Genomic DNA, 23,979 nt, shown 5'->3' with positions numbered 1-23,979 from the left:
CATTCAGCCTGTCCCAGCCCACCGCTCCACACTTCCTCCTGTGCTGCTCTACAGGCTCCTACCCACCCTCCCCAACGCCTGTGCCGAGCCCTGGGTGGCACCTCTCTGCAGCCCCAACATGAGCCTTTCTCCCTTGGCCCGCCAATCAGTTCCTACGTTTTTCAAGCCCCAGCTCCACATCTTTCCCCGCCCTCAGGTCTTCCCTGGACTCCGCAGGGGAGCGGGGAAGGGAAGTGCCTTCTCAGCCCTGTCCACAAGCATCCAGCCTGTGCTCTGCCTGACTGCCTCCCGCCCACTGATTTGCTCAACGTTTATTTCAACCTCATTTCTTTCTTTCTTTCTTTCTTTCTTTCTTTCTTTCTTTCTTTCTTTCTTTCTTTCTTTTTGGCTGTGTTGGGTCTTCGTTTCTGTGCGAGGGCTTTCTCTAGTTGTGGCAAGCGGGGGCCACTCTTCATCGCGGTGCGCGGGCTTCTCACTATCGCGGCCTCTCTTGTTGCGGAGCACAGGCTCCAGACACGCAGGCTCAGTAGTTGTAGCTCACGGGCTTAGTTGCTCCGTGGCATGTGGGATCTTCCCAGACCAGGGCTCGAACCCGTGTCCCCTGCATTGGCAGGCAGATTCTCAACCACTGCGCCACCAGGGAAGCCCTAAACCTCATTTCTATTCGTTAACTTGGAGCACTACAAGGCAGGGGCCATATCTGGAAATCTCTGTGGCTCCCATGGTGTCAAGCTTGGTACCTGACCATGGATTAGTCACACAGTAAGTATCTGCCCATTTGCTGTCTGGTTGCGACATGGACTTCTCCCCATTGCCTCTGTGAGGCTAACAGATGGCTGGGGGGGGCCTCCATTTCCATTTCATCCATCCCTCCATCCCTCCATCCCTCCATCCCTCCATCCAGCCATCCCTCCATCCCTCCATCCAGCCATCCCTCCATCCCTCCATCCAGCCATCCCTCCATCCCTCCATCCAGCCATGCATCCATCCCTCCATCCAGCCATCCCTCCATCCCTCCATCCAGCCATCCCTCCATCCCTCCATCCAGCCATCCCTCCATCCCTCCATCCAGCCATGCATCCATCCCTCCATCCAGCCATCCCTCCATCCCTCCATCCAGCCATCCCTCCATCCCTCCATCCAGCCATCCCTCCATCCCTCCATCCAGCCATCCCTCCATCCCTCCATCCAGCCATCCCTCCATCCCTCCATCCAGCCATGCATCCATCCCTCCATCCAGCCATCCCTCCATCCCTCCATCCAGCCATCCCTCCATCCCTCCATCCCTCCATCCAGCCATCCCTCCATCCCTCCATCCAGCCATCCCTCCATCCCTCCATCCCTCCATCCCTCCATGCATCCATCCCTCCATCCAGCCATCCCTCCATCCCTCCATCCAGCCATGCATCCATCCCTCCATCCAGCCATCCCTCCATCCCTCCATCCAGCCATGCATCCATCCCTCCATCCAGCCATCCCTCCATCCCTCCATCCAGCCATGCATCCATTTACTCACTTAAAAGCTAGTGAGCGCCACTCTGTGTCAGGCATTGTGCCAGGTGCTGTGAAAGCAAAGCCAAACAGGACAGTCTCTGTGTTCCAGGAGCTCACGAGAGATAGTTACTAGTAAACCGTTGACTCAAAGTCCAGTGAGGTAAGTGCTAAGATAGAAGGCTGCCCCTCGTTCTGGGGAGCGCAGGGGAAAATGATCTCAATCAGGCTGGAGGAGGCGAGGCCTGAGCTGAGTTTTGAAGGCTGAGGGAGAGTTTGTGAGCTGGGGAAAAGGGAGAGTCAGGAAGGAGGAGTGACGGAGGCATTCAGGGAGCTGCCAGGAGTTTTCCAGCAGCATCTGCATCTGTGTGTGACAGGTGGGTGAGGTAAGCAGGGCTGAAGGGCCCGTGTGCTACACTGAGGAGGATGAGCTTTGTCCTGAAGCAGTGAGGGGCCACCGCAGGCTTTGTGCTATGGAAGTGACATCAGATCTGATTTAGGAAGACCACTCTGGCAACCACGGAGTGGCATGGGCTGTACTTGCTGATTCGGGGGCTGCTGCAGGGATGTGAGGGAGGAGCCATGGGCACCCGAGCAGGACGGAGGCCGTGGTCCCAGGTGGTTAGCGCACAGAGGGGCTCGACAGGTGAAGGAGTGGGGCGTGCCTGGTGACTGGCTTGCTGTGGGACCACGGGCGCAGGGAGCCGAGGACCACGCCAGAGCTACTGGCTTCAACAGCTGGACAGATGGTGGCACCTTCACAGGGACAGGGAATTGGGAGGAGAGGCAGGTTTGGGGCGGTGGCGTGGCCACTCGTGGATGGGCTCAGCTTGTGTTGCCCAGGGACACTGGCGGATGCTTAAACGTCCGCCCTGGCACAGGGAGGGGCTCTTGCTGCAGGTAGAGCTTTGCTGTTCCCCCCCTTCTCATGGGGCCTGGTGGGTCCACCTCAGCCGGTGGTGGGGTTTCCGTGCATTCGGAAGACGGGGGAGGAGCTGGAATGCTGTGTGGAGAAAGGCAGGGGCTCTGGTGGGTGTGGGCAGCCTTGGCCTCTGTCCTTTCTGCTGATGGGTCTCTAGAGAAGGGAAAGCGAGAGGTTTCCCAAGGGCCACGGCTTGAAGGAGGCAAAGCCACGTGCTCTGAGGCCACATCCTCTGCTCAGAGGGGGAGGGAAAGCAGCCTCCAGCTTGAGGCCAAAGGGGCAAAGCTGTGGGCCAGGAGCAGGATGCGGCCAGGCCTGCGGGAAGGAAGCAGCCCCAGGGTTTCGGTGCCCCGTGCCCACCTCAGGCAGCCAGGGGCAACCACAGGGGTTTCCCAGCTCCACCTCTGCCCCCCAAACCTGTTAGTGCTCCTGGGCAGTGGTGGGTTCCAATGGCGAAGACGCAGTGGATGGGCTCCCTAGGCTGGGTGCCCTGGGGTGTTTGCCTACTGGCTCCAAAGCACACAGCCCCTCCCTGTAGGTCCAGATCCAAGAGCCTGTGCATGTTCCAGGGAGCAACTCTGAGTCTCGGCTGGTCCAGGCCCACCCTGAAGCTCTGCCCCTCCTGTAGACCTCGGGTCCCCTGACCTCCACAGACCCCTCGGATAGGGGCCCCTGGATCTGGGCAGGCACGGAAATGGGCTCTCCTACTGCCCGTCCTCTAGCCACCCCGGCCTGGGTCATTCCACTGAGTGAATCCTCTGAGGCCGGAGCACAGGATGTTGTGTTCCAGTCCTTTCGTTGTGGCTTGTGACCCTGTCGGCCCCCCAGGGGGTTCTGCTGTCTATGCATTTCCCCGTGAGAGGAGAAAAATCCATGTTGGATGATGTATAGCTGGTCTTCACGGGAATGTAAGCCCCACGAAGGCAGGGATTGCCATCTGTCTTAGTGATGCTGTATTCCCGCTAAAACCAGTGCCGGGAATGCCCCATCTTCCTTTCCTGTGCTTAGTTTGGGATTGAACCTCTGTTACAAAACAGTGGTGATTTCCCATCAGCAGCAAAGGGGGTCAATCCCTCTAGACCCTGAGGGGCAAGGGTGGGGGGATAACCGAGCTCTCATGGAGTGGGGGCAGTTTGGAGGACTTGAACTCAGTCAGCTCTGAGCTGGAAGGAGATTTATCCTCATCTGCTCCAGCCGCTCTCCTGTGGACAGAACAGGGGACGGGGCTCCCTTTTGGACTGAGCAGTTTCATGTGGAGGCTGGCTTCCTGGGGAGTGGCTGGGCCGTGCCTCTGGAAAATAGGGCTCAGAGCTGTGTCTGGACACTGAGGCTGGCCTGGCCTGGCCTGCCGGTCAGCCTGCCCTCAAGTTTGCGGAAGGGACTGCATCTCCTGCGGCTTTGAAGCCCTGGCCAGGAGCCTCTTTACAGGGCCACCCATGGCTCCCTCGGCTGTGTTCCCCCCTCGGCCCTTGCCCCCTCCTGGAGCTAGCCTGGGTTCCTCACAGCAGGAGCTCTTGCTTGCCATCTCTCATGGGTGCTTTTTTCTCCCCCATTCTTTTAAGATTGGTTCGGGAGAGTGGGCCTCGGGAGAAGACCCCCAGATCTCTGGGTATGTACTCGCCGTGCACACCCCCACGTGTTTTTTGACTCTCTGGTTCCTGGGCTGGATCATGGGATCAGAATTAGGGCCAGAGGAGACCTGGGTGCTGTCAGACTCAAGTCCCTCATTTCACAGACGGGGAAGCAGAAGTCACCCGGGTGCCACGGACGGTGGCCCCTGCTCCGTGCCGCCCTCCACCAGCGCAAGTCGCTTCATGAACACCCAGCTGAGAGAGACGGCGCTGTCCTCATTTGACAGAGGAAGGGGTTGAACTGAAGCTGGACCTTCTCCCTGGCCTCAGGGCACAGAAAGCAGCCTTGATACATTTGCACGCAGGTCTTCACGGCTCCAAAGCTGGCGCTTCTGACCCATCGTGTGTCTGCTGCCCCTGCGCGGTTCTAAGTGAATAGAGGATTCCTTACCAGACAGAGTGAGAAATTAAACCACATCCCACAACGCCTTAGTCAGCCCATCCCGGAAGGTTTCAGCATCAGGGGAATAGAGTGAACCCGGGCTGGCAGTGAGGCAGGTGGCCGAGGCCCAGGGAGGCTCTCCAGCCTGATGACCTAGTTTGTGGAGAGGATGGAAAGTTGGGGGAGGGGACCTGGGCGGAGCACCCTGAGCCTGGGCCGCAGGCGTTGGGGGGCTAGAGGCAGCTGCTGTGCTGACCGGCAGGAGGGGGTGGACTCTTGTCTAGCTTCCCAGCAGGTTACTCTGTAATCAGCTCAGCAGGTGGGTCAGTTGGCCAGCGGGAGGCTGCTGCCCAAGAGGCCCCAGGGTTAAGATGCTCAGCTGGGCCCGAGAGGCAGGCCTGGCACAGAAACCTCTGTGGCGGCTGCATCTCGCCCTCTCCCCGGCTGGGCTGCTGCGGGGTAGCTGGGGCAGTCTGGTGTGGCGCACACTGGCACCCAGTGTCCCTTAAGAGCTACCCTGAGAGCACCGGAATGGGGCTTTGGGCCAGGGGACACGAGCCTGTAGCTACTCCCTTGTCTGCCTCACCAGCTTGCTGCTTGAGAACCAGGTCCCCAGGGGGCAGGGGCCAGGCTGCTTGGACAAGGCTTTCTAGGGTGTCTCTTGGAGGCATAGGTGAGAAGGGGCTACAAAGTGGTAGAGTCCTTAAGGGGCTCTCTGACCCTCCAGCTGTCGGCTGGGAACAACATTTCCCAATTTGGGGACCACGTCTGGCACGTAGTAGGGGCTCACGTGGTATTGTCTGAAGCTGAGGGCTTCCCCCAATCTTATGACTTTTCCGCAGTCCCTGCCCTGGTCAGCTGGCACCTGGACACCTGGACCCTCGGTCCTACCTTACTTCTGGGCAGATGGAGGCTTCGCCCCTCCTCCCCCTCGGCCCTGGATCCTTCTCCCAGGAGGGATCTTTGGAAGAAGGTGTGAGCCGGGCAGAGATCTGGGGTGACCCAGGAGCCCTGCCGGATCCCCAGACTCAACACACCCTTTCTGGGACTTCCCTGGTGGTCCAGTGGTTAAGAATCCGCCTTCCAATGCAGGGGACAGGGGCTTGATCCCTGGTCAGGGAACTTAGATGCCACATGTTGTGGGGCAACTAAGCCCACGTGCCACAACTACTGAGCCCATGTACTTTGGAGCCCAGATGCCAGAACTAGAGAGCCCTCGCGTCGCAACTACTGAGCCTGCGCACCACAACTAGAGAGAAGCCCGCGTGCCACAAGGAGGATCCCGCGTGCCGCAACTAAGACCAGATGCGGCCAAATAAATAAATAAATATTAAAAAAAAAAGAAAAAAAAAACATACCCTTTTCAGCCTCAGGCAGCCCCAGATGGTGACCCCCATTCCAGAGGACCCCTGATTTGTAAGTTTGCTCAAGGACAGTGAACTCCAAACTTTGTGAGCAGGAGAACCTGGTTAACATTTCTTTCATTAAAAGAAAATGAATGGGGCTTCCCTGGTGGCGCAGTGGTTGAGAATCTGCCTGCCAATGCAGGGGACGCGGGTTCGAGCCCTGATCTGGGAAGATCCCACATGCCGTGGAGCAACTAAGCCCGTGAGCCACAACTACTGAGCCTGCGCGTCTGGAGCCTGTGCTCTGCAACTGGAGAGGCCGCAACAGTGAGAGGCCCGCACACCGCGATGAAGAGTGGCCCCCGCTCGCCGCAACTGGAGAGAGCCCTTGCACAGAAACGAAGACCCAACACAGCCAAAAATAAATAAATAAATAAATTAATTAAAAAAAACAAAGAAAACGAATGAACCTACCCACACACTGTCTCTATTACCAGAAATGTGCTCTTTGAAGCCATTAATTGGGAAAATATAGAATGACAAAGAGATACTATGGATTTGATGTCATTTGGAAACGAATTTGTATTTTATCAATTGTAAGAGCGCCTGAAGGTCACTGGGTCTCAGCTTTCCTGTCTGTAAAATGAGAGCCCTGGGCTGGCATTAGTTCTCTGGGCCCTTCATGCTGTGTCATAGTCTCAGATAGGAGCATGGTGGTATTTAACAGTCAGTGGGCTCATTTTATTTTTCCTCTTTCTGAAGTACACACCTCCCAGTTAACACAGACTTATATTCTCAGGAGATATCTTAAAACTCTTTGATAACCGATCTGCCCCTATTTCCTGCCCAGCCTCCTTCCTCCTCCCTCCCCGCATCCCCCCACCCCCAGTCTTAGAATAAGGTGTGCAATACTAGTTGAATGAATGGATAGAGGGATGAAAGGAGGAGGGTGTTGGTCCTCGGGCAGCCTGTTCTATACGTGCCAGTGCCGCCCTGTAGAGTAGATTTAACCTGTGTCTTTCTCCAGCAAGGAAGCGTTGGGCAGAAGAACCGAGGGTGAGGGGCTTAGGCAGGAAAATGTCACACCATCCACAGGGTCATAGAGCCTCAGCCCCAAAGGGATGGCTGCTGCTCCTGGGTGCTGGCCGTCCTCAGCTCCATTCTTGTTCTCTACTCCTCAGAGCCAAAACATTTGGTCCTGCCCGTCAGAGACAGGTCTGCTGCCCCTGAGAAGCCTGCCCTGCCTTCATCTCAGTCTGCTCCTACTCTGACAGCCTTCTCCTTTAGTCATGCCAAAGAAGCCCAACCCTTGCTAAAAGAAGAGGACCAGAAGGAGAGTAGCACCAAGGTACCTGGAAAGCGAGGGGAAGAGGAAGCTGGGGTCAGAGTGGACCACTGGCTGAACACACACGTTTCTGAAATATGTAAGTGTGGGACCAGCTTGAGGAAAGCAAGGAAGAGCCCCGAGGCAGCTGCCCCTAGTACTTGAGGCCAGAACCTGTAGATGGGTTTGAGGTGAAGGCTGGAGAAAAGAAGAGAAAGAAGAGAGGAGAAGAAGGATGGAGGTGAGGGAGACTAGGTGAAGGGAAGAGTTCAGTGGAGAGCTGAGGGGTGGGAATGAGGGAAGAAGGGAGGGCAGAAGGAGGTCACACATGGTTCAGAAGCAAGTAGGATATGGGGGAGAGTGCAGAGGGCCTTAGGTGAACCAAGCCTAGTAATTTGAACCAACACCCAAGATAGCAACCCAGAGGCAGCTGACTCAGAGGCAGATCAGCCAAAGGCCTGTGCTTGACAGGCTGACAAATACCTTGGACTTCTAAGGTGACCTTGATCCAGATGATTCATCCAGATTCTCGTCTGGATGAATTTAGTGAAACGTGGAGAGTCACTGTTATGGTCTTTTTTTGAAACAGAGGTATAAGAGTGCAATAAACATATCTTGAAAGCCTGCTATATGCATATACTATGGGATCCAGTGATGCTGATAAGGTCCAATGGGAGGCACATCCTCCCACTCCAGCGAGGGCGACGGACCATGAGACAAAGGAGAACAATTCAGGGTCATGAAATGATCTCATCCTCCACCCCACCTTAGCCACTCACTCCCATGGTCATACTGTAGACCTTGGCACTGCAAACAACTTCACCACCGTCACTTCTCAACTTCAAGCACCCCATTCACTCACCACCTTCTCCCACTGTTCTAGCTCAATCCATCTAATATTCCAGCTCCAGCACTTGTCCTTCTCCTGCATCAACAATGTTCTTCTTGAAATTGGATCATTCCCACCAGCATCCTAGCTCTCTGTTTCCTCTCTCGTCTTAAAACCAAACCAAACCAAAGAAAAATATTGCTTTGTCTCTCTACTCGTCCTCTCCTGAGTGCAGGCCAGTTGGGCTTAGTTCCCGTCAGCCCCACTGAAACTGCCCCCATTGAGGCATCAATGAGACCACCTTCCCACGTGCAGCACATCTCAGTGCTCTTCCAGCTTGACCCATAGCCAGCTTTTGTGGCTCATCCTTCTTGAATTCCCCACTGAGGGACGGAGGTGAGGGATTTCTTCTTTCTTGCTTCTCTGACTACATCAAAGTTAGCTCCTTCCTGGTCCTTCTTTGCTGCCGCCTTCTCGTCTTCCTGACCTCTACGTGCTGGAGCTCCCAGGGCTCAGACCTCTAGCGTCTTATCTATTTATACTGACCCCTGTGACTTGATCCAGCCCATGGCATTAGGTACCACCTCTATGCTGAGGACTCCCAAATCTCCCTCTCCAGCCCAGACTTTCCCCAATCTCCAGTAGCTGTTAAATTATATGACTATGTTTATATAGAACTGATACTCAACGTCTCCATTTAGGTCTCTAATTATATCTCAAACTTACCTCGTCCAAGACTTAACTGTTGAACTCTTACCCCTGCAAAACCTCCTTTTCCCAGTGTCCCCTCTCCACGAATGGCAGTAAAAGGCAACTCCAGCCTTCCAGCTGCTCCGGCCCCAAATCTTGGGCCCATCCCTGCCTTCTGTCTTTCCCTCTCATCCCACACCTCATATATCAGCCAAAGCTGTGGGCTCTACTTTTGAAACATGTCCAGAATCTAGCCATTCTACCGTCTTTATTCCTGCTATCCTAGCCCAAGTCCCACCTCATGGGAACCCTTTGTTCTATTTGTGCAACTTCTTGTGAGTCTTAAATTATTTCAAAATAAAAAGTTACTAAAAACAACACTTCGAGAATACCCCCCCATCCGGCCAAAAAAAGAAAAAGAATCAGATCATGTCACTCTTCTGCTCAAAGCCTCCAGTGGCTTGCTGTGTCCTCCAGAGGAAAAGCCCAAGTCCCCACCGTGGACCACAGGGCCTGGTGCGCTGTGGCTCGTGCCCCATCCCTGCCACCTGCGATCTGTGTCCTGCCTCTCCTCTGACTCAGGGCACTCCTGCCTGTGTCCTCCTCAGGACTCCCAGCCAGGCCCAGTGGCTCCCAGCCACACTCAGTCCAGGCAGGACTCCCAGCCACGTCCACTTCAGCCTCAGGGCCTGTTCCTCACTTCATTTCTGTCTCTGCTTCAATTTCACCACCTCTGGGAGTCCCTCTGGGTCTCCCTACCTGAAACAGAAGCCCCGTCACCCTGTGTCCCTTACTTGCCTTCCGGTGCATGTTGCCTGATATTAGAGGCTGTCTGTTTGCTGTCATCTCCCCACTCCACGTGGCTCATGGGGAGCAAGGCCTTTGACCTTTTGTTCATTCTTGGAACAGCAATCAGCACACAGGAGCCACTCACATTCCTGATGATGGAATGAATGAGGAAGGTATAGAAAGCACAGTTGGGTCCCCAAGGTGATGGAGTTTGCCTTGATCTTGTACCGGGTCCAGGTCACCATTGCCAGGTCTGCCCAGGAGAAGATGCGGCTGAAGCAGACGAAGGAGATGGAGTTGGTCCGGAGAGTGAAGGAGCCGGAGAGGGAGAGGGAGCTCGCCTCCCAGAGCCTGGACTCCCGGAGGACCTTGATGAAGGAAGGTACTGGCTGCTCGGGAAGGCTCCCTCAGGCTGGGGAGACTTCTTGGCCAACACCTGGGTCAAAAGAGAGGGTGTCCACGCCTCCCACCCTCTCCATCCTGAGACGGGACAGAGAGCCACGTCTGCTGTCTTGTAGCTCACTGATGGGCCCATTTCCAAAGGGGTACTCTGGGGCCAGGGGACAGGCGGGACCAGCTCTGTCCTTGGACTGTCTCTGTCTCCACAGGCCTCCTTACCCTCCGGGGCAGTGGGACCCTCTCTGTGCCCACTGGGCTGAGCAGCCCCTGCAGAAACAACATCGGCGTCATCCTGAAGAAGCAGGCCAACCAGGCCTCACTGCCCAGCATCCCGGTCAGCAAGCAGGAGCTCAGCTTTGCCCGCCATGCTTCAGGTGGGACCTAGACCAATTGGTTGAGGGGGCACGTGTCCCCCTCGCTATGCTGTCTTGGGGTGCTTTGGGGTGTGGCGAGGGTGACTTCTGCTGCTCTGCTTCTGCCAGTTGCCCATGTCAGAGGAGGGGGCAACCTGGGGTGGTCACCTTGCCAGAGAGAGGAACAGTGTCTGGAAGTCAAAAGTATCTGTGGACCAGGCTGGGGACCCAGGGTGTTGTAACGGGAATTGTGGATGGCTGGGCGGGTGTGCCCAGCCTGTGTGACATGTCCTAGAGGACTCACCAGTGCACCAGGACCACAGATGCTGGGAAGCAGCCCCCATGGAAGTAGCTGGAAACACCAGGAAGAGGAAAAAAGGCTTCTGAGAAGACCCTGGGTTCTTGCTTGTCGCCTCATAAAATGTCAGGGCTGGACAGGGCTGGTGGCAGACTGGGATCTGAGGACCTGAAGGTTCTATGGGACACTCAGGAAGGTGCCAAGGGACAAGGGGAGGCCCTGTCCCCATTCTACCAGAGGAGTGTCTATTTTGCCTCCCCTTTTTGAATACTGGGGCTCCATGTGGGATTTCATTTGAAAAGATTTTGCTAGTAAAGAACATTTGAAAACAACCAACCTGGTTCAGAGTTTCTTTAAATGTGGACAGTGTTGGTAGAATAGAGCATCATTTTGGTGCTAGAAATAATATTGACTGACCTCCCTTTTCTGTTCTCTTTCTATCCTTTTGATTCCATCAAGTAGAAAGTCTTAATCTGGTGCTAGTTTTTAGCACCTCTCTAAGACTTGTGAATCTCCTTTTTAAACAAAGAGATCCTTCTCCCAGCTTGAGACATCAGAAGCTGACTGTCCTTTTATAGCTGGAGTTTATAATGTTCTTTTACTGTACATATTTATCGTATAACATGACAAATAATCATTTACCAATTATGGTAGTGACATAAATTTCCCTTTAAAATAAACTTATTTAGGATTTGAAAAGTGGGTTGATTTGAAGAAAAGTACCATGTAAATAAAGTACAAGTAATTTAGATATATAGCAAAAAAATCATGAAATTGGTAACTGAATGGTTGATACTTGGGAAATACTGAGCTATCTAACCTAAGCCACTCATTTTATAGACAACAGAGACTCAAGGTCACCCAAGGTCTCTCAAGGTGATGGTGGCCCATAGGGACTAAGACTTTGGCTAATGAATCTTGATCCAGTGGCAAAGCTGAGAGGAGAATCCAGGAATGAGTTCTTTTTTTTCTTGGTTTTAAATAAAGGACTGCCCCAATTCAGATTTACCCAGGACTTCCTAGATAGGCCATAGTGAAAGTCATGTAAAGATGAACCTCTGAAGAAAACTAGGCAGGAAGTGAGAGCTCTGGATTCCAGTTCAGGCTCTGTTGATGGAAGAACTGAGGCACTGTGGGCGTCCCCAGCCTCTGTGGGCCTCTGGTGCCTCAGCTCTGTGATTTGAGCATTGGACCAGATGGAAGCCTCCAAACGTCCTGCCTGTTCTAGAATTTTATGATTCTGGCATCTGTCCCCAAGGAAGGAGAGCCTAGAAAACAACATCCCTGCTTATTGTCAGTCCCTGCAAGTGTGACCACATCTTGACCACTCAAGTGTCAGCTAATTGTCTCATTGGTGCCTTCACTGTCCCCTGCTTCCTACCGCCGGCTGTCTTTGGGCCACTTCCCTGTCTTGGGTGGCTTCACAAAAGGATGGAGAGTCAGAGGGAAGGAGGAGGAGGAGAAGCCGTAACACAGGCTCCTGGGTGGGGATGAGGTTAGAGCAGGGGAGTCATTCCTTGACAGACTTGCTGGCCTCCCCTCGAGCCACAGACAGAGCAGGATTGTGGGTGCGTCACCAGCGCGGTGGGCTTGGTCACATGACATCAAGAGCCTATCACAGGCCAGTTTGTTTATAAGAATCAGATTGGCGATGGTAGGGATAGAAACTGTCAACCAGGGGTAGGAGTTAGGTGATGTCTGTGGCTCCCCAGGGAGTGCAGCCCAGGCCCTGGCTTCTCACCCTCGCGGGTCCCTTTTCCCTGCGTGCCGCCCTAAGGTGGGCTCGGCGCTGTGCAGGTCGCGGGTCCTCCGGGTAACACCTGCCTGCTCCTTTCCTTCTCTGTGAGTGCAGCTCACTCCTTACCTGTCGTGCTTACTCTGGGGTCTCCTGAGTGGGAAGAAGAGGAGGAGGAGACGGATCTTCGGGCTTTTAAGGAGTTAAGGCCTTTCTCGAACCCGGAGCTGGGGCTGGTGGATGCCCTGCAGTGCCTGGGCCGCAGCGACTGGTGAGGAAACACTCCCCGTGCTCCCGCCGCCACCCCGCGCCTCCCCCACTGCAGGCCCTGGTCCCCTGGAGGAGGCGTGAGGGGGAGTGCCTGTGGGTCTGGCCGCCTGCGCCTGCCCTGTGCACTGCTCTATGACGCACCAGAGCCGGCCCTAGAAAGTACGATCTGACTCCGTGGCGCTTTCGTGGGGGCCTGAGGAAGGTCACAGCCCTTCATTTTTCTAAGTCAAGTTCATTCTGCTCCCATGTTCCTCCCACACACAGTCTTAGTTGTGAGCAGAGCGATGACTTGGGGTCCAGAACGTTTGCAGGAAGGCCTCCTCATCTTCAGTCCTCATGTGCAAGTGCCTTCTCTTGAAGGTGCTGGCTTTGTGTCTGGCGTAGGCCCGGGCTCTGGGGTGGGCTTCCATCCTGGGTGGGGATGGGCCACGGGCCCCGTAGAATGGCTTGCACGGGACGGTTAGGATTTCAGCTTGGGTGTTACACCAGGACACCCTGCCACCGAGGCCACTGAATCCCTCCGCACCGCAGTGGAGGTGCTGGTGACGTGGATGTCCTGGTCTGCAGAGGGAAGGGGCTCCTCCCACCCCCACTGCCTGTGACAGGGCCTGGACTGGCTTCTCAGGCAGATGAAGGAGAAGGGCCTGGTGAGCATCCAGCGCCTGGCGGCCTGTCACCCGGAGGTCCTCGCTGGGAGGCTGCACGAAGTGTCCTTGGCCGTGACTGGAGAGGTGAGGCCTCCTGTGTCCTGTGTACTCTGCTTGACCCCCAGCCAGTCCCCCTTCCCTGGTGCTGTTGCTCAGTGTGGGTCACACAGCAGCCACGGAGGGGCCCACGGCTCCCTGGAACATGGGCATCCCTGCCTATTTCTCAGCCCTCAGCCACTGGAGCAGGAGCTAGCCACCCATTTCTCAGATTGGAAAACTGAGGCCTGGGGTTTCCTTATTTCTAATCTCTGGGTATTGAAACAGTCAGAATCTTTTTTTTTTTTTTTTTCCACACACACACACTGTATTTTATTTTTACAAGAGATAAATAGACGAAACAGTCAGAATCTTATGTGCCCATTTGTCACAGCCCTGCATTGTCCTCTGTACTTAGGATGCCTCAGAGGGATGGAGTGTTCTGGGCCAGATCTCTAACTTCTGGGCAGTTGTAACACTTCCCAAATTCTTTCTCCTGTGGGGCTAGAGCTTGGCCTAGGCTGGGCTCAGCGGGGCAGTAAGGTGTATCTTATCACAAGTGGAGTCCATGACCCGTGCCCTTGGGAACAGACTGTTCCAGTGGGGGGCCTTGTGAAGGTCCAATTAAATAATTGTGTTTTCAAGACTTGGTGTTGCACAAATTTCAGATGATAATGATAATAATAGAATTGATAATTATGATGATAGCAACAGTAATAGTGTTTCTTTAAAACGGGACTCTTTTGCCCAGAGCAGCTGCAGGGTTTCCGTTTCTAGCCTGGCGAGGCCTAGGCCCGGGTGAGGGTGAGGGCTGCGGGAGGGTGGTGCAGGGCTCCTTCTTCGTATGTGCTGGAGCCCTTGGCAGGGCCAAGCAGTCTTGCAGGGTCCCCCTTCCATCTCTCTCCAAGGTCACCAACCTCCGCTCCAAGGTGTCCTGCCTGGCCATCAGCACCCTGGGAGAACTCTTCCGGGCCTTGAAGAAGAATATGGACCAGGAGGCTGAAGAGATCGCCCGCTGCCTGCTCCAGAAGATGGGGAACACCAGCAAGTTCATCCAGAGGGCGGCCAGCCGGTCCCTGGGGGCCATGGTGGAGCACGTGACCCCCACCCGCTCCCTGGTGGCCCTCACCTCGGCGGGCATCTAGTATGTGGGGGCCTGTTGTCTGGGGGGGGCGGTGGCCTGGGAAGGTGACGCAAAGGGGAGAGGCGCTGGGGTGGATGAGGAGCAGGAAGATGGTGCAGGCGCCTCCCGTATTTACCTGGGCGAGGAAGACCCCTGCTCCCTGGTGGGCTTCTCTCCCACCTCTCCTGGACCAGCCTGTGGGTAATGAGGGGAGCTCAGGGCAGCCCCGGGTCCCAGCTGGGAAGGGACAGGTGCTATTGTCTGCTCAACACTGGGGAGCCCATAGTGGCTGTGGTAATGTCCCCAGAGTCGGGGCGGCAGAGGCAGCCCTTGGCCTGTGCCTGAGGAGCCCCTGCCACTCTCCCAGGGGAGGGGTGCTTCCTTCTGATGAAATCTGGGCCACGAGGAGAGCAAGGCACAAGATCTCCTCCAGCTGGTACCGCTTGGCCCTCTGGGGAGGAGGAGGGGGCTGGCAGCTATCGGAGCCTTTCTGCAGCCAGATCTGCTTTCTCTTTATGTAAAAACCAAACCCAGCAGCAAAACCAGAAGCATTTCCCAAGCCCTTTCTCCCACAGGGTGAAACATCTCTCAACCCCAGCAAGCCAGTCACGACACCGACCCTTACTCAGGGGGGCCTATCAGGTAGAACCCAGGGCGTGTTGGAGCAGCCAAGAGGCCTTTGCCTACAGACTCCCGAGCCATATTGGCTGGGTTCACATCCTGGAATGTTACTAAACTTCCCCATGCCTTGGTTTCCTCATCTGTAAAAGGGGGATAATATTGGGTTGGCCAAAAAGTTCGTTCGGGTGTGTCCATAACATCGTATGGCCAAACCCGAACGAACTTTTTGGCCAACCCAATGATAATACTGTTGTGAGGCGTAAAGGAATTGATTTCAGGAAAGAGCACTTAGAGCAGCGGCTGCCTTTACCTAACATTTATTGAATGCTAACTATGGCTACTATTAACTCGGGAGAAATGAATTGTACTTATCTCTGGATTCCTCCCCATGCCTCCGCGTCCTCACCTGCAAGATGATGACAGTCGTAGCTTACGGAGTTGAGGAGACACTGGCTTGAAGGTGCTTAGTATGGTGCCTGGCAGGGAGGCTGTGCTCACAGCAAATTGGGACAGTTGACTGTTGTCCGCGAGAACCTGGGGAGCCTGGTACAGGGCTGTGCATTTGAATTCCCGGGGATCTGGCTAAAATGCTGATTCTGATTCAGGGGCTAATGGTGCTGGTCCCTGGACCAGACTGAGTAGGCAGAGCCCAGAAGCCTCCCTTTGTGTTCCACTGGGATGGACCCCAGGGCCAGTGTCACCTAATGGACTGTGGGGACATTGAATTCACATTGAATAGGGTGAGAAATAAAGAGGTGACATCCTGATGGGTTCCTCCTGTAAGATTTCAGGTTCTCCCAGAAATCATCCATCAATCTCCTTTACCCCCACTCTGTCTCAATTCAGCTCAATGAATGTGCATTAAACTCCCACGAAGTGCTGAAGGGTCGGCATGTGCCTGGCACCAGTGGGGCATGGGGGATTCGACCGAGAGGAAGACTTGGTGGCCCCTGGGAGCCATGCGGGTACCCCTGTATGTCCCAGGGGACAAGGACACTGCCACCCCCAGGGAGCACCACTTCTGCCTGGAGGGCTCAGAAGGCAGGAGTAGGTTATTCTAGGTGGAGAAGATGTGGAGAAGTGCATTTAGGCAAAGGCAGGACAGGAGCTCAGGAAGGAACGGGGACGGTAGGCACACGGTGTGTCTGGTGACGTCACATGTCTTCACGTGCTCAGTCCACCCCGTCATCATCCTTAGTTCCAGTGTCAGGAAGGGTCTGCTCTTTCCTTGAAGATTCCCTTTAGTCTGCTCGGGACCAAATTTGGAGCCCACTGAGGCATGAAACATGGATGCACAACTGTAGGTCCATGTGTGCCAGGCTGGGGACCCACACACCGCATTCCTTGGCTGAGCCCTTGTCCGTGATTGTGTTTCCTTTCAGCCACCGAAACCCCTTAGTCCGGAAGTGCACTGCCGAGCACCTCTTGGTCGTCCTGGAGCAGATAGGCACCGAGAAGCTTCTCTCAGGCACCAGAGAGAGCACATACATGCTGGTGCACAACCTCGTGAGGCTGGCCCAGGACTCCAACCAGGACACCAGGTAATTCAGGGCCAGGGTCCTGGGGATGGCTGACCTCGCCAGCCCAGGGCAGACAAGGCAACCAGCCAGCCTCGAGGGCCCAGGTCCAAGCAGCTCAGCTTCCCCGGGGCCACTCGGAAGGACAGTCGGTGGACGAAGCTGTGTCCTTTCCCTGCAGCTGTCGTCCCACCTCTCCACACCGCCGCAGCCGGGGCGGTGGCTCAGGGAATGGCCGCTACACACCCCACCCCCCCGCCCCCCGGCTCCCCTTCCTCACCTTCCACTCCCTCTCTAGCCATTGCCATCTTGCTCCAGTTCCTGTCCCAGCCCAGCTCCATTCTCTATAAAGCCATCCATTCATTCAATTTTTCAAGAGATATTTGATAAGCATTCTTTTCATTACTATGAATATGACTGTGAATAAGAAAAATTAGGCCCCTGCTGTCTTGGAGATTACCTTCTAGTTGGGTAATAAGCAAGTAAATAATTACGACAGTTTTAGACACAGGTAAGGGATAAAACAAGATGTAGTAGAGAACGGGGTCAGGGCTACCTTAGATTGAGAGTCAGGGGAAATCTTTCTAAGGAGTGACATTTGAGTTGAGAACTGATTGGCTAGTAGGACCCAGCTCTTTGAGGGTCTGGGGTGCAAGAGTCACAGCAAAGGAAGATAGTACAGAAGCTCCCGGGTGGGATAGGCTTGCTGTTTAATGAAGAGAAAGGCGAGGCTGCGTGGAGCACAGTGACTGAGGGCAGTGGCAGGTGATGAGGCGGAGACGGCAAGGCCAGGCCCGGGGGGCCTCACAGGCCCTGGTCAGGAGCTGGGATTCCGGTCTGGGTGTGACCGGAAGCATGGAGGATTTTTCAGTAGGAGTGTGAGGCAGCGTTAGATGGTTTTAAGCAGGAGAGTGATAGGATCTGATTAACTGTCTTTAAAACCTGGCGTTGGGGTGCAGTTAATCACACTCCCCGGTTCATGGCGTGTTATCACCATGTCTGGGGCCCCCAGCACGCTCGGTACAGCTCCAGAGGGCACGTCCACACTGCGTTCTGTGTTGTGTCTGAGGCAGTGCCTTCGTGTGGGGTGTCCGTGCAGTGCAACCCTGGAGCGATGCGATGCACGGAATGCCTCCCACCCTGCCCAGTGCACTCCCACCGTGCTGCACCTCAGTCCTCGTAAGTGGCCCCTGACAGCGCCCAGGAGGATGTCTTTGGGAATTTGCCCAGAGCGCGAGTGAGGTCAGGGCCGTGTTCACTCAGGCCGCCCAGGCGTCGCCGGGAGCCCTCACGCACGCGGTGCCCCTCCGCCTCCCTCCTGAGTGCCGAGGCGTGTACATCCTTACAACATTGCAGTTTCTGGATTTCACATTTTTGTCCATCTGATGGGGAAACGTTCTAGCTCATTGCTGTTTCAGAATACTTTTTTTCCCCTCCCTGATCACTAACAAGTTTGAGTGCTTCTTTATATGTTTGCTAGCCTTTTGATTCAAAAAAACATCTCTTTATTCTGTTACTCCTACAACATAATGTTAGGCTATGGGAAATTTGATGGAGAGGTAGAAGGCCTAGACAAAACAGAGCTTTTTTATACTTGGAACTTGCTGTCTCTGTAGGATCCTGTTTGGGGATTTTCTGCCTCTCCAGGAATCAACCCATGAAGATAGCACAGAGCTTCTCCCTATCGGACACACCACTGTTGAACTATTCTCTATCTGTCCTCTTTCTTAGAGGGGCAGCAAGAAAATTTTGGTCTTACTACAGTATTCTCCAAAATAATTTGTATATGCCTCAAACCCTTCCTATATCATTAAGGATCCAGGTTTTTGAAAATCAGGTCAGGAAGAGACAACCCCTCAACCCTAGTATCTATTGTTAAATCCCTTCCTTGACTCACTGACCAGTGAAAGGGCTGGATGACTAAGTTAAAAAAAAAGTTGGACATTTCAGGGGAGACTAATCACGAAAATATTACCCTACGCACCAGATTTAATGAGCCCCAAGCTTTCCTCCTGGTTTTCAAGCTGATGGGTGTTCTGATCTGGGGAAAGAATGATTAACAATTTTGGCAGCTTTCTCATTTTGTTTTATCATTTTTTAGAAAATATTCCCTTTTGTTACCTAATAAACAAAAATTACTTATAAAAAAAACAACAAACAAAAAACATCTCTGACTACTTACTGGAGGATTGATAGCGTGGGAGAGGGACCAGGATGGAGGAGGAATGCCAGGCAGATGGCTATGCCGGAGTCCCGGCAAGAGGTGCTGGAGGCTGCAGCAGGGGGAAGGGAGGTGGAGTGGGGTCTATTCTGAAGGCATAGCTGATAGCAGTTGGGTGCTGAGGATTTCAAAGAGGAATCAAAGATGATGCTTAGGTTTTTAAACTGAACAACTGGGTGAATGATAGTGCCATTTACTGACAGGAAGAATATTGTCAGGGAAGTAGAAGGTTTTGGTTGGTTGGTTCTTTATTGTTGGTGGGGGGATGGGCATTAAGATGTAACATCTCTCCAGATCTAAACCCCTCTCCCTTCTGACCCTTTCTCTCACTCTGGATGGCGTTGACAGCACTTCATTTTCCTTCTTGGAACCCTATGCTTCTGGCTTGCATGGTACCACATTCCCTGGTTTTCCTGGTCCCTCTGTGCCTTTCTCTTCTGCCTGCCCGCACCCCGATGCCCGTGGCTGCAGGAGTGTCTTCGTCCTCGTCCCCCTCTTGCAGCCTTCTCTGAGCGGTGCCATCACTTCCTGTGTCTCCAGCCACAGCAAACTCTGATGCTTCCCCGTGTCTCCCTCCAGGCCAGCCCTTCTCTGAGCATCTGTCCCATCTCTCTGATGCCCGCACAGGACCCATCACCGGGACATCCCACTGTCATCGTCAGTGCAAACTGTCCCTAAATGAACTCATTGCCTTCTCTTGAAGCCTGCTTCTCTGGCTGTGTTCCCTCTCTTATTAAAGTCACTATTATTTACCAAGTCATCTAAGATGCAGAATGGGGAATTTCATACTTCATTTTCCCCCTCCACATTTTAATATCTTAGAATCCTAGGCATCTCACAGCTGCTGTTGGCCAGGCAGCAGTTATGACTTGGGTTTTACTATTTATACAGTTGCAAACTTGATCCTTGTTGCTCATCGTATAAATGTTTGAGTTACAGTTTGCATTGTAGGAACTACATTATGAACCTTTCTTTGCTGGCTAGCCTTTTATATTTAGTTAAGAAGTCACTGTGGAGAATTGTTGAGTTTAATCGCGTTTAAAATGTCTTAGAAATATTACACTATTATTTGGCATTGAAATGGAGCGTTATTGTATATGAGAAAAGGCATGGAAATAGAACGATGGGGCATAAATTCGATATTAACGCAAACATTCATCACTGAAGGAATGACCCAAATTCCACAGTTTCTTACAAAGCAACCAACAAGTATTTTATCCAACCTAAGGAAGGAAGGACACTTCCCAGAAAAGTGTTACTTCTGTTTCTGAGATAGCATGTAAAAGGATGGCCTTCACACACGGGGCTGTGTCACTGAAGGCAGTGGAAATCACCAGTGTTTTCTTTTTCTGTTTTTCCTTAGTGGAAAATAAATTAATGGTGCATTTTACAATCAGTGGAGTTTTAGGTTGAGTGAAGCATGATAATTCTAGATGCTTTGGGCTCCCCCTCCAAGCATCTACCAAGTCCTGCAATTTCATCTTTAGCAGCTCTTGAATCTGATCGTCCCTACTTACCCCTACCCTCCTGCCTATGTCAGGCCTTCATCATCTTTTGCCTGGGCTATTATAGTGGCCTCCTAACAGGTCTCCCGGCCCCCACCCTTGTCCCCAAAGATCCATCCTCCACACTGCTGCCTGAGACATTTTGACTTTAGTGCAAATCTGATCATTTCTCAGCTTCCCATTGCCTGCAGACTAAAGCCCAACTCCTTCACGTCTCCCTAAATTGAGTCCTATCTTCTTCTCTAGCCTATTCTCTCCCTGAGTCCAGTCCCTGCCAGCTATTCTCCAACCACACTCCTGCAGACCTATCAGACTGTCTTATGGACCCTGGGATGTCTCCCTCCTCCACTTACTCCTTAATCCCATCCCACTTGTGAACTCCTACTCATCTTTTGAGTCCCAACCCAAGGTCACCTCTTCAGTGAAGCCCTCCTTGATTCACCCCCTTGCCCACCACTGTTTATCAGATAGAGTTGACCACTCCCTCCTATATTGCCCCACTGCACACTTCCTCAGACTTCTAAATGTCTCACGCTAGAAAAATGTTAATACACTTTGGTATAGTCATCTAACAGAATATTATTTAACCATTGAAGAGGATGACGTGGGAAGATGATTAATGGTAAAGTGAAAAAAGCTGGGTAAATATTGCGTATATATTCTGATATCAACTAAAATGTATATATGCTTGGAAAAAAGACTACAAGAAAATATGTACAAATTTAAGTGGTTTTCTCTTGGTAATGAGATTATGGTTGTTTATTCTTTCATGAATCTAGTTTGTAACTGGGTGGGGATTACTGTCATAATTAGAAAAAGTATTAAAAATTCTCTTACTATAATTAGAAAAATTATGTAAAGCAAATTTATATTGCATTTCTGTGGTTGTTTTTCATCCTGCTCTTTGTCCAATGGCAGGTTTTATGGTCGGAAGATGGTGAATATCTTGATGTCAAACACAAGGTTTGATGCATTTCTGAAGCAGTCCCTCCCATCCCACGACTTGCAGAAGGTCATGACAGCTATTAAACAGTGGGTGAGTCAGCAGTCAGCGAGGTGCGAGCTGGTCTGGGGTGGGAATCAGAGCTGAGCCTGGCAGCCCGCAGCCCTCACGCTGGTCAGGGTAGGGGGGCACGCACTCCAGAGGCTTTAATTTCACCCACGACTCCTGATGGGTGGAATTTCCTTCCTGGTGCTCAGACCTGCATCTGCCTCTCACCGCCTGTGTCCCTTGAGCCTCCCTGGGCATCTTTGCCTTCATCTTTTAAGTGGGGATCTTGATCCCTGACCCGATTACCAGTGCTCTGGAAGACTCCCCTGTGCCCTCCCAGGTGGAACAGGTTATTCCTCTTGTTTTGGTCTAGACTGGAGTGTCTGGCCGTTCCCCACAGGGCCACCCCTTTTGGCTCATGTTCTGTGTGTATTTTTCAAGGGAATAGAAGATGGTGATGAGCTTCCATCTGCCAAAGGCCGCAAGGTGTCGAGGAGTCTGGTGGTGTGTGAGAATGGGCTGCCCGGCGAGGATGGGTACAGTAGCTCTTGTCTCCCTGGGGCTCCCCATCCAAGACTGCTGATGGAGACGTTCTGCTTGGCCTGGGGGAGGGGTGGGCATCTGGGCTGCGACTGACACCTAGTTGGGTCAGCAGGACTCATGAGTAAATTTATGGGAAGGGTTCCCTCACCCAGATCTTGGGGAGAGCAAATGCTGGGCTCAGGAGCATCTGCTGGTAGAGACGGGTTCCTGCAGTCTTGGCCGTGTAGGTGCAGTTTAAGTGGGATGGATTGTTGGTCAGCCTTTTTGGGTGAGCTCAGAGTTTCTCCATTCACTTAGAGCAGCAGGGCCTTTCCCCATCAGAGTGGCCAGCCTGGGACTAATTTAGAGGCAGAGGTGGAATCAAGGCGGATGAGAAGGAATGGGCCAAGGGGCTAGAGGGTGGGCATTAGGAGGAGTTAGCAATCCAACAGGAATCTGACAGTCACTCCTGTGCCTAAAATGTGAGACCCTTCTGCGATGTCCCAGGAGGAACACGTGTGGACTCCTAAGCTGGACCCCCAGGGATGCCCCCTGCCCACCGCTTCTAGAGTAGCTTCCTGCTCTCTCTCACGCATGCGCTCTCAGCTCGTGCTCCCTGCGTTCTCTCTCACTCCTGTGCCTTTCCCTACGCTGTACCATCTGTACCGGAACGTGCCTATTTTTCCTACAAGAGTTGACTCACCTGTCACCTTCTCCCAGAAGCTCTCTCTGACTCTCTGCCCTCATGTCCTCCGGTCGGACCGGTTGCCCCCTCCTTCAGTCCTCTGTCTCCCATTGGTCTGCGAGCTCCTCCGGGCAAAGACCACATCTCTCATCTCATTATTCTCAGTGTCCGGCACTTCTCTTGGAACTCAGTAGGCAAAAGAGCGTGGAATGTAGGGATGAATGTCAGAATGATGTTGGGCTCTATTGGGTGGGACCCGTGTGTAGGGCATGAACTCAGAGACCCAGTTGGCAGTGGGAGACTGGGGTTCTGTGTGAAGCGGCTCCCATGCTGGCTGAAACAGGCCAGGGGAAATGATGGGCATGTGATCCCAACGTAAGACAACAGGGCTTCTTAACATTTCCCTAGTTCCGGAGGAGTGTGAGCAGAGCCTAGGCAGCCAGGGGTCAGGATACAGGCTCCTGGTAAGACCTTCCCCCACTCTTAGATTAAATTGTGCCAGTCATCCTTCCGTGGATTTCCACCCCCTCAGTCCAAGCTCCCTCACCCCATTCTTTTTTTTTTCAATAAATTTATTTATTTATTCATTTATTTAATTTTTGGCTGCATTGGGTCTTCGCTGCTGCACGCGGGCTTTCTCTAGTTGTGGCGAGTGGGGGCTACTCTTCATTGCGGGGCGCAGGCTTCTCTTTGCGGTGGCTTCTCTTGTTGCAGAGCACAGGCTCTAGGCGCACAGGCTTCAGTAGTTGTGGCACATGGGCTTCAGTAGATGTGGCGCACGGGCTTAGTTGCTCCACGGCATGTGGGATCTTCCTGGACCAGGGCTCGAACCCGTGTCCCCTGCATTGGCAGGCAGATTCTTAACCACTGTGCCACCAGGGAAGCCCCCTCACCCCATTCTTAACATAGCTTCTGGAAAGAGGAAAAAAAGGCAGGAAGAGAGAGTCCTGCCGCCTGATAAGGGGATGGAGCTCTAGGCAACCGAACTGTTGCCCCCTGAGAAAAAAGCATTTCCAGAGTTCCCAAGGCCTGTGTCCCCAGGCAGCGGGTGGAGGGGAAGCTGGGGTGGACGAAGCTGCAAGTGAAACTCTTGTTTCAGCCCCACCTGTCTTTGGGGGTTGTGCGTGGGACAAGAGATGTGTCCATCCCCCCGGGCTGCCCAGGTCAGACGCTCCTTCCACGTAGGCTCAGCTCCAGCGGCCCGCGGCTGGCAGGGCTGCGCTCCTCCATGCGGGATGGCTTGGAGATGGTGGAGCAGCTGCGGGAGCTGACACGGCTGCTGGAGGCCAAGGAGTACCAGTCTCGGATGGAAGGCGTGGGGCGGCTCCTTGAGCACTGCAAGGCCAAGCCAGAGCTCATCACCGCCAACATGGTCCAGGTGAGTGCTGCCCCATCTCTGCCCTGTCTTTCCCTGGTGGGTGCAACTTTGGAAAACTTGGGACAGGGTTGGACATTGTGCCAGACATCCAGACATCCCTTCAGGGTAAAGGGAGCCTGACAAGCACTTGCTATCCAATTGCCACGGTAATGCCATAAGACTATCTGGAAGTGGCCAATTGGGGAAGGGCATCGCCTCCTGCTGGGTGCGTTGGGACCACTCAGAGATGTCCTGGGCATTTTTCATCCTCCCAGCAGTTTTACAGGGAGGAGGG

General features: G+C 53.4%; 1 protein-coding gene across 3 annotated transcripts in view; it reads left to right on the top strand.

Moving 5' to 3' along the window:
• TOGARAM2 (TOG array regulator of axonemal microtubules 2) overlaps positions 1-23,979 on the top strand; it is a 42,328-nt gene that overhangs the window by 5,498 nt on the left and 12,851 nt on the right. The window contains exons 6-16 of one of the 3 annotated variants that reach the window (XM_007191429.3): positions 3,976-4,022; positions 6,954-7,120; positions 9,615-9,786; positions 10,013-10,177; positions 12,307-12,460; positions 13,085-13,190; positions 14,051-14,286; positions 16,269-16,427; positions 21,048-21,165; positions 21,562-21,656; positions 23,513-23,705. In XM_007191429.3, the coding sequence (XP_007191491.3) occupies positions 3,976-4,022; positions 6,954-7,120; positions 9,615-9,786; positions 10,013-10,177; positions 12,307-12,460; positions 13,085-13,190; positions 14,051-14,286; positions 16,269-16,427; positions 21,048-21,165; positions 21,562-21,656; positions 23,513-23,705 (1,612 nt within the window). The remainder of the gene's footprint in view (positions 1-3,975; positions 4,023-6,953; positions 7,121-9,614; positions 9,787-10,012; positions 10,178-12,306; positions 12,461-13,084; positions 13,191-14,050; positions 14,287-16,268; positions 16,428-21,047; positions 21,166-21,561; positions 21,657-23,512; positions 23,706-23,979) is intronic. The other 2 variants (XM_028168829.2, XM_028168830.2) reach the window with 2 other exon arrangements.

This window comes from Balaenoptera acutorostrata, chromosome 12 (genome assembly GCF_949987535.1).
Source record: "Balaenoptera acutorostrata chromosome 12, mBalAcu1.1, whole genome shotgun sequence".
In the NCBI taxonomy this organism is placed as follows: domain Eukaryota; kingdom Metazoa; phylum Chordata; class Mammalia; order Artiodactyla; family Balaenopteridae; genus Balaenoptera; species Balaenoptera acutorostrata.
The sequence above is the reverse complement of the archived record's forward strand: the minus strand, read 5'-3'. Positions and strand labels throughout refer to the sequence as shown.